The sequence below is a fragment of the Mizuhopecten yessoensis genome, unplaced genomic scaffold (assembly GCF_002113885.1).
Source record: "Mizuhopecten yessoensis strain PY_sf001 unplaced genomic scaffold, ASM211388v2 scaffold11145, whole genome shotgun sequence".
Taxonomy (NCBI): domain Eukaryota; kingdom Metazoa; phylum Mollusca; class Bivalvia; order Pectinida; family Pectinidae; genus Mizuhopecten; species Mizuhopecten yessoensis.
Window position 1 is genome coordinate 3,360,388 of NW_018408902.1, and position 16,912 is coordinate 3,377,299.

The 16,912-nt window shown below is 35.2% G+C and overlaps 1 protein-coding gene across 2 annotated transcripts in view; it reads right to left on the bottom strand.

The window, feature by feature from the left end:
• The window catches only part of LOC110466750 (ubiquitin carboxyl-terminal hydrolase CYLD-like), a 36,537-nt gene extending 20,916 nt beyond the window's left edge, over window positions 1-15,621 (bottom strand). The window contains exons 1-6 of one of the 2 annotated variants that reach the window (XM_021523474.1): window positions 14,914-15,621; window positions 11,875-12,186; window positions 11,465-11,594; window positions 10,173-10,523; window positions 1,634-1,872; window positions 991-1,424 (exon numbers count right to left, since the gene is read on the bottom strand). In XM_021523474.1, coding sequence (XP_021379149.1) covers window positions 991-1,424; window positions 1,634-1,872; window positions 10,173-10,523; window positions 11,465-11,594; window positions 11,875-12,186; window positions 14,914-15,363 — 1,916 coding nt within the window. In that variant the 5' untranslated portion in view covers window positions 15,364-15,621. The remainder of the gene's footprint in view (window positions 1-990; window positions 1,425-1,633; window positions 1,873-10,172; window positions 10,524-11,464; window positions 11,595-11,874; window positions 12,187-14,913) is intronic. The other variant, XM_021523475.1, reaches the window with a different exon arrangement.
• Window positions 15,622-16,912: the final 1,291 nt, after the last annotated feature.

A 16,912-nucleotide genomic window follows, 5' to 3' on the forward strand; every position in this document is an offset into this window, starting at 1 on the left:
GAGGGTTGAGACAGGGGATTCTCCGACTAAAACTTGTCACATCCGAGGGTTGAGACAGGGGATTCTCCGACTAAAACTTGTCACATCCGAGGGTTGAGACAGGGGATTCTCCGACTAAAACTTGTCACATCCGAGGGTTGAGTCAGGGGATTCACCGACTAAAACTTGTCACATCAGAGGGTTGAGACAGGGGATTCTTCGACTAAAACAATTGTAGGACGTCATGCATGTCAACAAGACAATAACGTCACATCAATAATGCATTGAGCCTTTAATGCCAACACTGCATTATGAATATGACAGGATCATGACAGGATCAACAGGGTGAGAGAAAATTCACCCTTTTGAGGTGGGCTGGAGAATCTTCCTCCTGGTTGAGATTCCCTAATTCTCACTCCCAAAAGATGAAAAAAATCTATTTATCTCAAGAGGTTGTCTCCTTTCACTTTATTTATTTACAAAGAAAGAAAGTAATGTAGAGAAATAACACATGGAACTTCAGAACTCTTAATAAATTGTGGGTATCATGGGTTGAACATACTCTCATTTTAATCTGCTGATGTCATTTAGTTTATTGTACTTGGTCCTTTGTTACGGTTTTGAATAAAAATATATTCTAATTAACTGATTAAAATTTTACATACCATTAGGAGAATTAATGCAAATGATGGCCTATTAAACAAAATAAGAGTTTCTAAACACAACTTTATGTACCGGTACATACTCTGCTCTCTCACAATCTCTCAGACTTGGAAGATATTTAACAATCATCTAATAAATTCACATTTCTTGTCATGCTTCACAATCAAACAGTTAATATTAGAGACTTTTCAAAACCAGTTTCTATCAAATAATTGTAAAGAAAAGGAGTACAACTATTATCTGGGGTTAAGAATGACAGAAATATTATTTGACAGTTTTGACACCTCCTCAGAGGGTTCACCATTCCCTCCCTTATGACCTATTTAGATATGTAGAAAGTTGTCTTACCTCCTTAATGGGTTCACAATGCCCTCCTTTATGACCTGCTTGACCTCTTCATACTCAGGAAGGTCATCGCTACGTTTAGGTCTGTACAGAATACCATCAAACACTGTCGTGAAGTAGAACATCGCAAACAATGTAGCATCGAGGTAACAAGAGTTATGGTGACCTTGAATGCCCTTTTCTTTACCACAGACTTTATGTCTTATATCGAATACCTCCATAGAATCTGGTGGAGAAATATTTCCCGGAACATCCGGAGTTTCTAATCTTCCAAAGTTATTTTTTCCCATGGCATCTTCTAAAGACATTTTGCATTCCACAAATCGCTTGTCCTTTCTACACTTATACAGGGGAACAAAGAAGGCCTTCCTAGGAGCACAATGAAACATGCGATGTTGACCAAACGTACCGTCTGTTCCCGCAGATATTTCTTCTTCCTGTGAATAATAACATAAAAAAACATTACAAGAATTTATGGAAGACAAATACTGATAATACTCCCAACATGGTGTGCAAGAGTCTATAGTTGCATATGACATACTTATACTTCGTTTGATTTGATGTTTATAGTATCAGGAAAGATTTACATTATACGTATGATAAATGATGTCTTGCAAAATATACTGATTATATAGCATAAACTCACCATTTCCAGTCCAGCGATTGGTTTAAGTGGTTTCTTCTGGTCAGGGAGGTAGCCAGTCCACTTAATGACCCCATACAATGGAGGGTTGTTCATGACCTCCACCATTGACCCCACCTCAAGGTCGGGGTCAGCATTTGGGATGGACTCCTGACCCCGTTTGCTGCCCCCACTCCCAGGTTGTTCTAGGGACTCTCGTATGACAATCTCAGAGGTGGACGGCTCAGGACTTCTCTTTAAATCTGGATAGATGAACATCAGTTCTATTATTTTAGTTATGTTTTTAGAGGTTGCCACATTTTACAAAGGTCACAAGTTTTTGTAGAGGTCAATTTTTACAAAGTTCATGACCTTTTGGTTAAGTTGGTGATTATGACAAATGTCTTTAGAAGAATGTAGAAATTGTCTCTTTTGATAAATGACAAATGCCTGATCATGTTTATTGAAGATTTTGCACACAGCCCCTTCTTGAGTATAACTTCTAATCCTCAGCATCTAAGCTAAGGATAATTTCATGAATGTTAGTCAAAATCCACTTTTAAGTTTCAGAGGAGATATTTTTTGCAGATTTTGCACTCAATGACCATTTATAACCCTGCATATCATCCCCTAGGGTTGATGTCAGCCCCTTCTTGAGAAGACATTTCATCCCCCCTATAGGCAGATGATTTACCATCAGGTTTTATCAAAATCTGACAAATGGTTTCTGAGGAGAAGTAAAAAATATGACTGTTAATGTTTATGAACTCAGTGACCCCATATGGTCCCATCCCTCAGCCACCTATTATGTATAAATTCTGATCATCATCATCATATGAAATGTTGGTCAAAATCCACAGGTAAATTTCAGAGGAGATGTTTTTTGAATATTTTGCACTCAATGACGCTTTATAGCCCCACCCCTTAGCCCCCTGGGGTGTCAGCCCTATCTTGAGTATATGTTCTGATCTTCACCCAAGGCTGATGATTACCACCAAATTTCATCAAAATCTGACTGACGGTTCCTGGGGAGAAGTTAAAAATGTTATTGTTTACTTGTTTACACATGAAGGACGAAAAGTGATCACAGTAGGTCACCTGATTCACTCGGGTGACCTAATTTGTTTACCTTTAAATGTTCCACCAATTTTCATAGTTTTGGTAGTTTCCTCCAGTGTTAAACAATTTGTGTAAAAGATCTTTTCAAATGTATTTATAAAAAATATACATACATTTATTATGTATACTACAGTTTAATATGAGGCAACTGTTATGAATACCAGATTATGTAATAGTTTTAATGGTTTAAACATGTATACAGTCTAAAAATCCATTGTACTGAATTGAAACAGTTATCAATTATACATATAACTCTATTCTACCTAGATTATAACTGTCAAATCTCTTGTCTGATTCTATATAAAATGTTATCAATTGATAAATGCATGCACATGACTTAACACTCAGCACAATCATCAATGGCATGCAAACATAGTTACCGATATGTTCATTCATGTGTGATCAGGGTCTGTCTTATCATTCACACGAGTGAGTCCATCAGTTACACACAGTTCAAGGATCACTTCCTGTCTCCTTTTATGTTTATATTACTTAAGCTTATTATCATTGGTTTTCCTGTTCATTGAGAATGAGGAAATTCCTAATGGGATTTCCATGTTTCTGTACACACATTCAACCGTATTCAACGTAATTAGCGTTCCTCCCCATATATAGAATATAAGATCCCCTCACAGACCTGACAAGGCCCAACCAATGACTAATAGAGAGTACTTTCACTTTAAAACAGAGACTTATGTCTGGTAACATGGCTGGGATCTTTAAAATATCCTTTGGTGATAACAACTGGTTGAAGATGCACAACTTTTTCTATTAAAAATCTTCTTTTTTCTGCTTTTCATTCTAAGACAATTTTAAGTGCCCTGGGTGCTAATTACAACACGTATGGAAGTTGATAAATTAGCTCAAGTAGTGTAATAGACCTGTAGCATCAGTACCAGTGTGTACCATATACAGACTTCCAAGCCTCGTACTTTCACTTCTCCTAGCATATAGTAGCACATAGCTGGTGCTGTCATGTTTAGAATAGCTTAAGACATACATCAGATCTCTATTTAAACAACTTTCTTCCAACAACACATCTTCAGCAAAATGTAAGACAGACACATAAAGCTAACCAGCTCTACACTTATAAACATTTTCCATTCATAATTAAGGTACCAGGTAACTTTTTTTCAGTATCAACTTTCCTAACTTTGTAAAAAGAAACATTCATTTGTTTCTATGTACTTCTTAACAAGAGGCCTGATGGGCTTGTATCACCCACCTGTTGTTCATCTGACAACTTTAATCTCACATCTTCAATAGGCTACATGTCAAGTATCATTACTTTACAAAGTAAGTGATTTTGTTTGAAGATTTTGTTGTTCTATAGAATACTTGATCAATATCATTGAATTCAATGAATGTGAACAAACTTGTCCTTCATACCGGAATGCTTCTAGCCAATTATCATGACCCGAAGCCTTTGGTTATTCAGAAGAAGATGTGTAAAGTCTTTATAATTGTTTGTCTCCTGTGACCTTGAAACTGGTCAACATCATTTATTCAATCAAATTTAAAGCCTTTATCCCACCGCGTCATTGACCAAATATCAGCATTTGGTGTATCTTGGTTATTAGGAAAAATTTGGTCAAAGAAATCAGATACTTTTTCATACGTTTAACCTCTGTGACCTTGCAAGCAGGATGAGGTCTTGGTATATCAGAGGAATTTGTTTGAAGGGTTTAATGTATTAAAACCCCTTGACAATCAATAGGGGTGAACATTATCAACAATTTAAACCAATTTGATAGCCCTTTATACGTACATGGTACTAGCTAAATATCATCCTAGGACTCTTGGTTACTCAAAATTCATTTTAATGATTTTCACATATTTGACCCCCTCTGAACTTGAATGTGGGTCAAAGGCCATTTTTTACATACTTCATAGCTCTCCATCACAGCATGTTTCTGACTAAATACATGTATCAACATCCTAGGACTCATTTGTAGTTAGTTTTCTTTCTTTTGAACCCAGTGACCTTGAAAATAGGTCAGGGTCATTTATTTGAACAAAGTTAATTTTGGTATATTACGCGCAAAATATCGCTATTCTAGGCCAACCACATTTTTGACCAAATGTTATTTTATGCCTTTTGGTTAATCAGAAGTTATAGAAAAGTTTATTACAATTAATCACTGTGACCTTAAAAGTTCTTCAAGGACATTTATTTGAATAAACATGGTAGTCATTCCTTCTGGCATGCTACTGACAAAATATCATCATTTTTAGCCCCTTGGTTATTGATAGTTTAATTTGTTTGAATGTTTTAAATTTTTAACACATTTAAACCCCCTTGAACTTGAAACTGGTGTTTGTTCTAGTGTTAACGTTACTGACAGTGATCATGCTAGAATGTTATTATCCATGTACTCTTGTTTTTTTCCTGTATGCTCCCTTGCCCATTCCCCCCTCCCTCCCAAGACTGAAAAGCTTCATGCAACTGGTACATCATGCTATATGTTTGTCTTTCAGTTTGGTAGCCCATTTAAAACACATGTCCACTAAATTTTAATACAATTTTATCCATTGTGTTTTGTGCCCGCACCTCTGGTTTCATTGTATTCATCCATATATTAAAAATATCATATTAGAGTCGCCAAATGGTAACTAATACCTGTAAGTCAATATTCATATTATTTTCAGAAACTACTATTAAAACAAAATATTAGGATCAAATTATGTATTATTTACAATAAATATTTGAAACTGAAGTAAACCAGAGCATGTCTTCTTGGCTTTAGAGCCTATCTATGGCCTTTTCTTACTTAAAAATACCCTGCAAAGGTAGGACCTTTTCTAGCTAAAGTTCCTTCATACTTATATTTAGGGCCTTTTCAAGACTGTAGGAACCTTGAGAGTGATAACTAGCCACAATATGTACATAATATTTTCAGTAACTATGACCTAGACCCTTGACAATGATACATATACAAACATAATGAATCTTTGTGAAAATGTGATGAAATTATATTATCAATAACAGTGACCTTTGACTGATGGCTGCCATCAAGGCAAACATTATTGTGAAGTTTCATGAAAATCAGTCAAAGTATACAACTGCTGTTATCGTGTCGGTGAAATCTACTTTTATATACAGTGACCTTGACCTTTAACTGATGGCATCCACATTTGAACTTGTTCAAAGAATGCCAAAGTCAATCATAACTGTCACTTTGCTTTTTGTGTACAGAAGAACCTAGTTAGTCAAGACATTTTGAATTTTATATACAGGAGAACCTAGTTGGTCAAGACACTTTGCTTTTTGTATGCAGTAGAACCTAGTTAGTCAAGACATTTTGAATTTTATATACAGTGGAACCTAGTTGGTCAAGACACTTGTCTTTTTATATACAGCACATCCTAAAGTAAGTCAAGACCCTTTGCTTTTTATGTACAGCACATCCTAAAGTAAGTCAAGACCCTTTGCTTTTTATATACAGGAGAACCTAATTTGTCAGGACACTTTGCTTTATGTACGCAGTAGAACCTAGTTGGTCAAGACACTTTGCTTTTTGTATGCAGTAGAACCTATTTGATCAAGACACTTGTCTTTTTATATACAGGAAAACCTATTTGATCAAGACACTTTGGATTTTATTTACAGTGGAACCTAGTTGGTCAAGACACTTGTCTTTTTATATACAGGAGAACCTTATTGGTCAAGACACTTTGCTTTTTATATACAGGAGAACCTTATTGGTCAAGACCCTTTGCTGTTTATATACAGCACATCCTAAAGTAAGTCAAGACACTTTGCTTTTTATATACAGGAGAACCTGGTTTGTCAGGACACTTTGCTTTTTGTTAACAGTACAACATAGTTGGTCAAGACACTTGTCTTTTTATATACAGGAGAACCTTATTGGTCAAGACCCTTTGCTTTTTATATACAGTAGAACCTAATTGGTCAAGACACTTTGCTTCTTATATACAGTAGATCCTAAAGTAAGTCAAGACACTTTGTTTTTTGTTAACAGTACAACATAGTTGGTCAAAACACTTGTCTTTTTATATACAGGAGAACCTTATTGGTCAAGACCCTTTGCCTTTTATATACAGTAAAACCTATTTAGTCAAAACACTTTGCTTTTTGTATATAGTAGAACCTTGTTAGTCAAGACCCTTTGCTTTTCATATACAGGAAACCCTAGTTTGTCAGGACACTTTGCTTTATGTATGCAGTAGAACCTATTTGATCAAGACACTTTGGATTTTATTTACAGTGGAACCTAGTTGGTCAAGACACTGGTCTTTTTATATACAGGAGAACCTTATTCGTCAAGACCCTTTGCTTTTTATATACAGGAGAAAATAATTTGTCAGGACACTTTGCTTTATGTACGCAGTAGAACCTAGTTGGTCAAGACACTTTGCTTTTTATATACAGCACATCCTAAAGTAATTCAAGACCCTTTGCTTTTTATATACAGCACATCCTAAAGTAAGTAAAGACCCTTTGCTTTTTATATACAGGAGAACCTTATTGGTCAAGACCCTTTGCTTTTTATATACAGGAGAACCTTATTGGTCAAGACACTTTGCTTTTTATATACAGCACATCCTAAAGTAAGTCAAGACCCTTTGCTTTTTATATACAGGAGAACCTAATTTGTCAGGACACTTTGCTTTATGTACGCAGTAGAACCTAGTTGGTCAAGACACTTTGCTTTTTTTATGCAGTAGAACCTATTTGATCAAGACACTTTGGATTTTATTTACAGTAGAACCTAGTTTGTCAAGACACTTTGCTTTTTGTAAACAGTACAACATAGTTGGTCAAGACACTTGTCTTTTTATATACAGGAGAACCTTATTGGTCAAGACCCTTTGCTTTTTATATACAGTAGATCCTAAAGTAAGTCAAGACACTTTGCTTTTTGTATCCTGTAAAACCTAGTTAGTCAAGACCCTTTGCTTTTTATATACAGGAGAACCTTATTGGTCAAGACCCTTTGCTTTTTATATATAGTAGATCCTAAAGTAAGTCAAGACACTTTGTTTTTTGTATCCAGTACAACATAGTTCGTCAAGACACTTGTCTTTTAATATACAGGAGAACCTTATTGGTCAAGACCCTTTGCTTTTTGTATACAGTAGATCCTAAAGTAAGTCAAGACTCTTTGCTTTTTGTATTCAGTAGAACCTATTTGGTCAAGACACTTGTCTTTTAATATACAGGGGAACCTTATTGGTCAAGACCCTTTGCTTTTTGTATACAGTAGATCCTAAAGTAAGTCAAGACTCTTTGCTTTTTGTATTCAGTAGAACCTATTTGGTCAAGACACTTGTCTTTTAATATACAGTAGAACCTTATTGGTCAAGACCCTTTGCTTTTTGTATACAGTAGATCCTAAAGTAAGTCAAGACACTTTGGTTTTTGTATCCTGTAAAACCTAGTTAGTCAAGACCCTTTGCTTTTTATATACAGGAGAACCTGGTTTGTCAGGACACTTTGCTTTTTGTTAACAGTACAACATAGTTGGTCAAGACACTTGTCTTTTTATATACAGGAGAACCTTATTGGTCAAGACCCTTTGCTTTTTGTATACAGTAGATCCTAAAGTAAGTCAAGACACTTTGGTTTTTGTATCCTGTAAAACCTAGTTAGTCAAGACCCTTTGCTTTTTATATACAGTAGATCCTAAAGTAAGTCAAGACACTTTGCTTTTTGTATTCAGTAGAACCTAGTTGGTCAAGACACTTGTCTTTTAATATACAGGAGAACCTTATTGGTCAAGACCCTTTGCTTTTTATATACAGTAGATCCTAAAGTAAGTCAAGACACTTTGCTTTTTGTATGCAGTAGAACCTATTTGACCAAGACACTTTGGATTTTATTTACAGTACAACATAGTTGGTCAAAACACTTGCCTTTTTATATACAGGAGAACCTAGTTATTCAAGACACTTTGCTTTTGGTATACAGTAAAACCTAGTTGGTCAAGACACTTTGCCTTTTATATACAGTAAAACCTATTTAGTCAAAACACTTTGCTTTTTGAATATAGCAGAACCTTGTTAGTCAAGACACTTGATTTTTGTATACAGTAGAACCTTGTTAGTCCAATTGCTTTGGTTCGTTTATGAAACAGAACATTGATTTTTAACATGTACATTGGAACAGTGTAAATCTGTTAACCTTAGTTTCTGTGTTCTGTTGAAACTTGTCAGCCTGATACATACTGGTCTATGAGTACAGTAAACTCAAACTAGAATTAGGATACAATGGTTTGTGAGTACAGTAAACTCTAACCAGAGTTAGGATACTATGGTTTTTGAGTACAGTAAACTCTAACCAGATTTAGGATACAATGGTTTGTGTGTACAGTAAACTCTAACCAGAGTAAGGATACAATGGCTTGCGAGGACAGCAAACTAAAACCAGAGTTAGGATACAACTGTTTGTGAGTTCAGTAAACTCTAACCAGAGAAAGGATAAAATGGTTTGTGAGTACAGTAACCTCTAACCAGAGTAAGGATACAATGGCTTGCGAGGACAGCAAACTAAAACCAGAGTTAGGATACAACGGTTTGTGAGTTCATTAAACTCTAACCAGAGTTAGGATACTATGGTTTTTGAGTACAGTAAACTCTAACCATAGTAAGGATACAATGGTTTGCGAGTACAGTACACTTTAACCAGAGTTAGGATACAACTGTTTGTGAGTTCAGTAAACTCTAACCAGTGTTAGGATACAATGGTTTGTGAGTAAAGTAAACTCTAACCAGAGTTAGGATAGAATGGTTTGTGAGTACAGTAAACTCTAACCAGAGTAAGGATACAATGGTTTGCGAGTACAGTAAACTTTAACCAGAGTTAGGATACAATGGTTTTTGCTAAACTGAACCTTGCTAGTCTGGACACCTTAGTTTGTGTACAGGGGAACCTTGTTAGTCCAGATAATTTGGTTTGAGTATAAATTGGAGCCACTCATTTAGACTGGACATCTTGCATTTTTATGTACAGTGAAATATTGTAAGTCAAATTATAAGACACATTGATTCATGTATACAATGGTTCTGTGTCAGTTCTTTTTCTGCAGTTGTTGGGTTTCTGTGTACAGCGGAAACCTTGTCAGCCTGAAAACTCAGGTTTCTGTGTACAGTGGAAACCTTGTCAGCCTGAAAACTCAGGTTTCTTGCCGACTCAACGTTGTAAATTGATATATTTTGGTTTGTGTAATTTTAAAGCCTTGTTACACCAGACATTCTGTCTTGTCATGGTAAGAGAAGAACATTGCATTTAGTCTGAACACTATTGTTTGTGCAAACATTTGAATGTTATCATTCCAGACATTTTGAATTGTGTATTGTGGAACCTTGTAAGTACAGACACTTTGGTTTCTGTGCGCAGTTTAACCCTGTTAGTCTAGAAAGATTGGCTTGTGTGAAATAAAATAATCATTATATGTGTTATACATCATTTCTGTCAACATACCTTGATTTTTCTTATTATATTCATATACAGGGTTTAGTCCTTGACCTTTTTCTTCAGTAGGCTCGGTCTGTCGATACATAGGTTTAGTTAATCCTATTTGTTTGGGAGGAGCATGGATGTCCGCAGTGACTTTATTTTTAACATCGTTTAGATCAAACTGTTCTTCTCTGTGATACGTCTGTGCTCCTCCTTGTTTAGAATATTTTTGCTGAGCACCATATTTGTCCGTCTGTTGTTGCGATAGCTTGCGTTTCTCTGCCTCCAGTAAGAGCTGTTCCTGTTCTCGAAGCAGCTCTGGCGTGGTGTTGGAACCTTCCATAAATACCTTGTTACTGTCGCCATAGTTAGGGGCTAGATTGTAGGGGGAAAACAGAAGGTGTTAGGGTCAGTGAAGCCAACAAGACAACCATTACCATGCAATAAAACACACACACAAAGTCAACATAACTGAAGAAACAAATGCGGCAAACAGCCATGGCAAAGGGATATGGTTTGCAACTGTTAGTTAATTTTGTAGGATTTCTTCTGGCAAATCTAGAGCACTGTTATTTCCAAATATTAAGGAGTCTCACAACTAAGCGATATAGTAGGTTATCAAATTTGGATGAGACCAGCAGAAATTGCATGAGCCCATGGCCATGACTCAAATATGTGTGTCCCAAAAATCACTGTTTTACAATTTCAAAAACAAATACATGAACCTTAAATACCATTGACCTTTGAGTTCCTATGATATGCAATTGCTCCCTACCCAAAAAATAGTTGTTTTTTTCAACAATTCTCTCCAACAATTATTTTTTGGTTCTCAAACAATTTTGGCAAAATCTTATTACATCAAACACTTGACCAAGGTAATATTTCAGTAGTTTAGATTCTTCTCTAGATAATGATGGGCAAACAAGAAATAGATGTATCTCCTTTTGGTAGATCTGCTCTAAGTTTAAAGTAAATTAAGTGTGAAATTAATTAATTCCAGATTATCTTTTTTAATTTAATCTTGCTGGTAACAAGCATTTTAATTGGCTTCAAAAGTTATGTTATCAGCCCATAACGTAAAAAATGACATGGCTGTTTGTAACGTCGCTTTTGATTGGCTGATACAGCAGCGTAACAATTTCTAAGAGAAAAGAGTCCACCAATAAGAATGGATTTCCACAGGGATTGTGTATAGTCGATTAAATTATAAGGATTAACTTGAATATATTTTTTATGTTTTGGAGATATAAAACAAAAAACCGGAGTGTACTCTAAATAAACCAAACATTCTCCAAGCAATAAAAAAAATAACTTACTTGTATCTCTGACCGCAACATCATCAGCTTTTATAAGGCCCATAATAGGTACTAAAGAAGCATGTTGTGCTTTGGCATAGAAAAGACGAGTATTTTTATATTTCCCTGTCCCCGAACCCACGGGATTATCCTGAAAAGTAAAACACAAATCAGCAATTTAATTCCTTGATATCTACATTATCAATTAAAGTTCAAAACCCAAGTTACAGTAATTATTTTGAGCGCAGAATGAACAAGTGTACAGATCTTCAAAAACATCTACATGTATCACCTTTACAATATCCTGTGACAGGATCTGACAAACTAATTGAACCTTATTTTTGGTCAGCATTATCATGGACAGGATCTGTATAAATTTTTTCGGAATCATTTATCTTTGAAAACAAATTAAACCAGGCAATAGAACTTACAAATTCCACCCCAACCGTGACTTCATGATGGCGAGAATCGGGTAAAATCCCTATCCATTTCACTACACCATGCTCCGCACCGCTGTCACTCATCCATACAACCCGGTCACGTTCTCGTAAACCATGATAATCAGCAAAAGTCTGCTGTTCATTTGCAAAACCAGTAGCGCCCCCCGTTCCTCCATGGCTAGCTGGTCTGGTAAGGTCTCTTCGAATCTTATTCAATGGCACAAACACGGAAGAATTTGTTTCTGTGGTAAAGTACCGTTTTTTACGAAAAACACCATCACATGTTCCCTTACCCCGGTTTTCCTGAAATATAGATAATTCATATTCATAATTTATGAAAAAATATTAGTGTAAGTAATAGCTTTTTTAGAAGCAATTAAAAGTAGACAATAATGTCCATAATGTAATATGTTTTATAGTTTTAAATTACTGAAGATCTTATCAAAATAGTTTATACAATTTTACATGTATTCATAACTATTCTAATTAATTGCATAAAAATTGCTTTTCTTCTAATGAACATTCATTCCGTTGTTTTTTTAAAAAAAAAAAAAACAGAAATTGATAGAAGGACAAAAATGTAAGTTACAAACAAACAAAATACTGTTAAATAATGGATGAAAAGTATACATGTCAGATCACCTTTAATCCATTTGTATACATGTACATATAAACAACTATACATGTAGTATAAAAGTACAAATGACAACACTGAACAGAACAGTTTTATGATTCTAGCTTCAAGTTTCTCGATTGTGAACCCTATGAATACCAGTTCCTTATTGACACCACGGCTTTATTCAGAGATACTCGTTTTTCTGTACGTGACATGTCCAATGATCAGACCCCCTACAATCAGGAAGTATAGTACTGGGTAGATGTATGCAATTTGTATAGATCTAGAGGGAAGGGTCTCAACATCACACCATACACAAAATTTCAAAGCACTGACCACAAGTCTAAAAATAAGTGATGCAGGATTTACCACTCAAAAAAGTTAGGGAAGTAATAAAAAAATATTTTATGTTTACTATCCATTTTACAGAAAATTTCAGAACCTATTGATAACTTTATATCAAAACCGAATGCACATTTATACCAAAATATTTAATGTAGGATTTGGGACATTAGTCCTAAAACAATAATTTTGTGTTTCTGATTTCACTAGAATAAAGGTAGATAGGCAGAGGACTATATTTTGATTTTCTTATTTTTTTGTGTAAAAGTTACACTGTACAATAAAAAACAAGGACCTTGACCTTGGAGTGCTAGTCTAAATTTTCCTAAAAAATAATTATGTTAGGCCTTCAAACTAAAAGGTTTAATAAAAAGTTATTTCTTGTTCTTGGGTCATGTAAGCGAGATTCATGATTTCGTAGTTGACACTGGGTTTTAATATCAAGAGATCAAAGTTAGGCATCAAAGCCTAAAAACTGTTTTATTATTATTTTTTATCGACTATGGGAGAAATAAGAAATATATTAAAATAAGTGAAAATAAGGAAATTTATTTTCTATTCACTAATATGTTTGATAATGTGTTATAAAAAATAGTTTCTGAAGTTTGAAATGATGTTGATTTAGTCTGAGGTTAGTTGAAAAAATAAAATTTGGTTTGACTATTTTAGAAATTTCTTGGTTTTTGTCAGTGTTAGGCATTTAATAAGATACTAATAATAAGAAATCTTTTTTTATTTTTCAAAGTTGTAGTTTTCAAGAATCATGTCAATTATTCAAAGTCATGCTAAAATGTTCAAACTTATAAATCACAATGTGTGCAGGAAATATGAAGGTTTAATAAAAAGAAGGAACTGAAGCTCTATTTTCCTTTCTTTTTCTTGTTTAGTAACAAGGTATGTGGTGACTTTTATTTTATTTCTTCAGTTTTCTATCAAGTTCAAATAATTAGAGTTGAGATCAACTGTAAACTATCTTTCATTATGTTAAGAAATTCAAATCACCTACCCAATAGCTATAACCAGATTGTGATTGTAAATAACATGTGTATAGTTCTATAGAAGTCTTCTTCTCACCTGGTTAGTTTATAATTACACGACTTTTTGTTGTCTTTTGATTACGACCAAGTATTTACAGAAAAATGTGGTAACATAATGTAAAGGTTTTTTCCGGTTGTCAGAAAAGTGACTATGTAATTAGCCAACTCCTAGTTACCATGGCAACTAACATAGGTGCTACTTTGAATAATGACTTTTAGCTGACAAAAGTGATATTATGGAAATGTTGAAATCGATACAGTTTCAACGTTAGCATGCTATATATATAGAACTAGGGATTTCCCTGATTTGGTAGTTAAACCTGTTATACTACATTTAGGACATAGTTGTGGGAAGAACACTATATGCGGGAAAAACACTATATTTAATTACCAGATCATGATAAATGTTCTTAGATCTTTTAAACGTGTACAAACAATATTTTAGTTTCTGCTTATGTTATTATTAGAAAAGGAGGCTGACCTAGTTTTCATTGAAAATGCCAACAAAACCTTCAGGGTTGACAAAAAATAGAAGTAGGGATGGGTTATACAACAATTTCTATTCAAACTTTACAGGTTGAGAAAAACCTCAAAAGGTCAGTCCAGGATTCAAACCCAGAACCTCTGAACTCAAAATACTCTACACCAACTGACCATTCTGTTCCCAGCGATTTATACTTGCCAACTTTTTGAAATTTCATGGGATAGATTACACATGCTCAGAATAAAAAACATGAATAAAATGTGTGTATATATACACCCTGGGAAAAAATTACACTTTCATATGGCATCTTTGGAGCTGTTCTTTCAGATGAAACCAACAGATTTTAGGGTTCAAAACTGGGAGTCTTGTCCTCCTAAATACCTGTACTACCAAGTATTCTCCCCTTTTCCCAGTAGTGCATCAGTAAGAAAAAAGAAGTTATGCAAAACAGCTGTAGAAAAATAATTTGTTAATGTTAGTTATATAAACACATTATCTTTAGTATAATCCTTACATTAGGTAAGGGCAACAACTCCTTTTAACACTCTTACCCTTGAAAGTTCAACACCAAACTGAATACCGGTATTATCTTTCAATTCCCCTTTGTATCTTAGTATACCAGCTAAGTCTGGGTTGCCTTTGAGAGATACAATAACTGGATCCCCCACACTAAGAGTCACTCCCTCGTTAAGCCATGTTTTGTCATGAAAAACGGTCACACGTTCACTCAAAACAGGAATTGGCTGAAGTAAATTAAGCTCCTGGTGTTTCAATTGTTGTATTTCATCAAAGCAGCACTCCACTTCTGTACTGTCTGGTTCCAATAGCTCCAAAACCCAAACTAGTTGTCCATGTTTGTCAACTTCTTCAATATGAACCAATAAACTTCCTGGCAAAACTTCAACCTCAGAATTAGATGGCCTTAAAATTGACCGCTCCTTCTTTCTACCTATCTTTCTGACAAGTAAAATATAGTACACATCTCGATCCTGGCCGGACATTACATAAGTTTATCCTTTAGTGATACAGGTGTCTGTATACGTGTGAAGATTATTCAGTCTTGTGTAGGCGGGTTTTCATTCATTAATATGACTCGTGGTGGGAAAAAGACATGTTGTTACGTTCTATACAAGGAAATCCGAAATCCCGGAAGAAAATTAATCAGAATTCAAGCGTTAACATATGACGTAGATCCAAATAACGGTCAAATTGTTCATCTAAGGAGTCCCATCAACCTGGAAACAACGCTGGGAATTCCATTAAATGAGTCATCCGTGCGTTTGTAAGCAGGCGCACCCTAATGGGTTAGTTACAAGCTTCTCCTAACACAAGATTACATTCGATTTCTATAGGTTTTAGATTGTTCTGTTAGTCTCAAATTTGACCGGGATTTATTACAAGCATAGTGTGAAATTAACTACAGTTTTATGAGAAAAGAATGACGAAAGACAGATATGTTTTCTAAACCAATCATATCCGGACCCGTCACATCGAGTGTGTCATTTTCGTACCGTTGAGTGTTTGGCTACCTACCGTCAAACTTACTTTCGTTTTCGCTTTCGCGCAAACTTGGCAGAGTGTGGGTTGTCAACAGCTTGTGAATTATTTTATGTTCACATTTTTGTATTTGCATTAACTCATACATTGTTTTATACACTATGTGTTTGTTTTATGAAGCTTTTAATACCGGTTCATATATGTTTCATTCCAACAAATTAAGTTTACTGAGTATTTTGACACTTTCCATATGTATGGGTGCCCATATGTTTGCTGGAGGACATATTGTGGGTTCTGTTTAGCTGTAAGGCTATGCTTCTGACAACATCGTTTAATTATAATGCGTTAAGAAAATATAGGGAGTTTGCCTGTTGCGTGGGAACTGACCTAAATTGATAAGCTAGTCTGAGTGAGTGAGTGAGTGAAGTTGACCCAGCTTTCTTTACATTTACAAAATCTGCCAGTTTGGCTAGTAAATGTTAAGATTAACTAATGATATAATGGCAATTGTTTGACCATATGATTAGCTGGAGCTTATGCCATACCGCAGCATCCGTCATCCATCGTCCGTTCGTCAACTTTTCCTTTAAAACACTAATCGTCCTGAACAGCTAAATAGATTTTGACTAAATTTGGTCTGGAGCATCCTTAGCCCAAGGAGACTCAATTTTGTATAAACGGTGGGTGTAGAGGGGAAATAGGTTTAACCTTTAAATCCTTCTTCTACCATAGGGATTAAGGGATTTCATTCTAATTTAGTCTGGAGCATCCTTCAGCCAAGGGGACTCAATTTTGAATAAATGGTGTGTGTGGCTCCCCTGGGGGCAGAGGGGCGGGGCAAAATAGGGGAAATAGATCCTTCTTCTACTGTAGGGATTAGGGGATTTTATCCTTATTTAGTCTGGAGCATCCTTGGGCAAAGGGGACACAATTTTGTACAAAAAGTGGGTGTGGCCCCCTTTCGGGCAGAGGGGCGGGGCCAAATAATGGAAACAGAGATAAAACCTTTAAAATCCTTCTTCTACCGTAAGGATACCTTTAAAATCCTTCTTC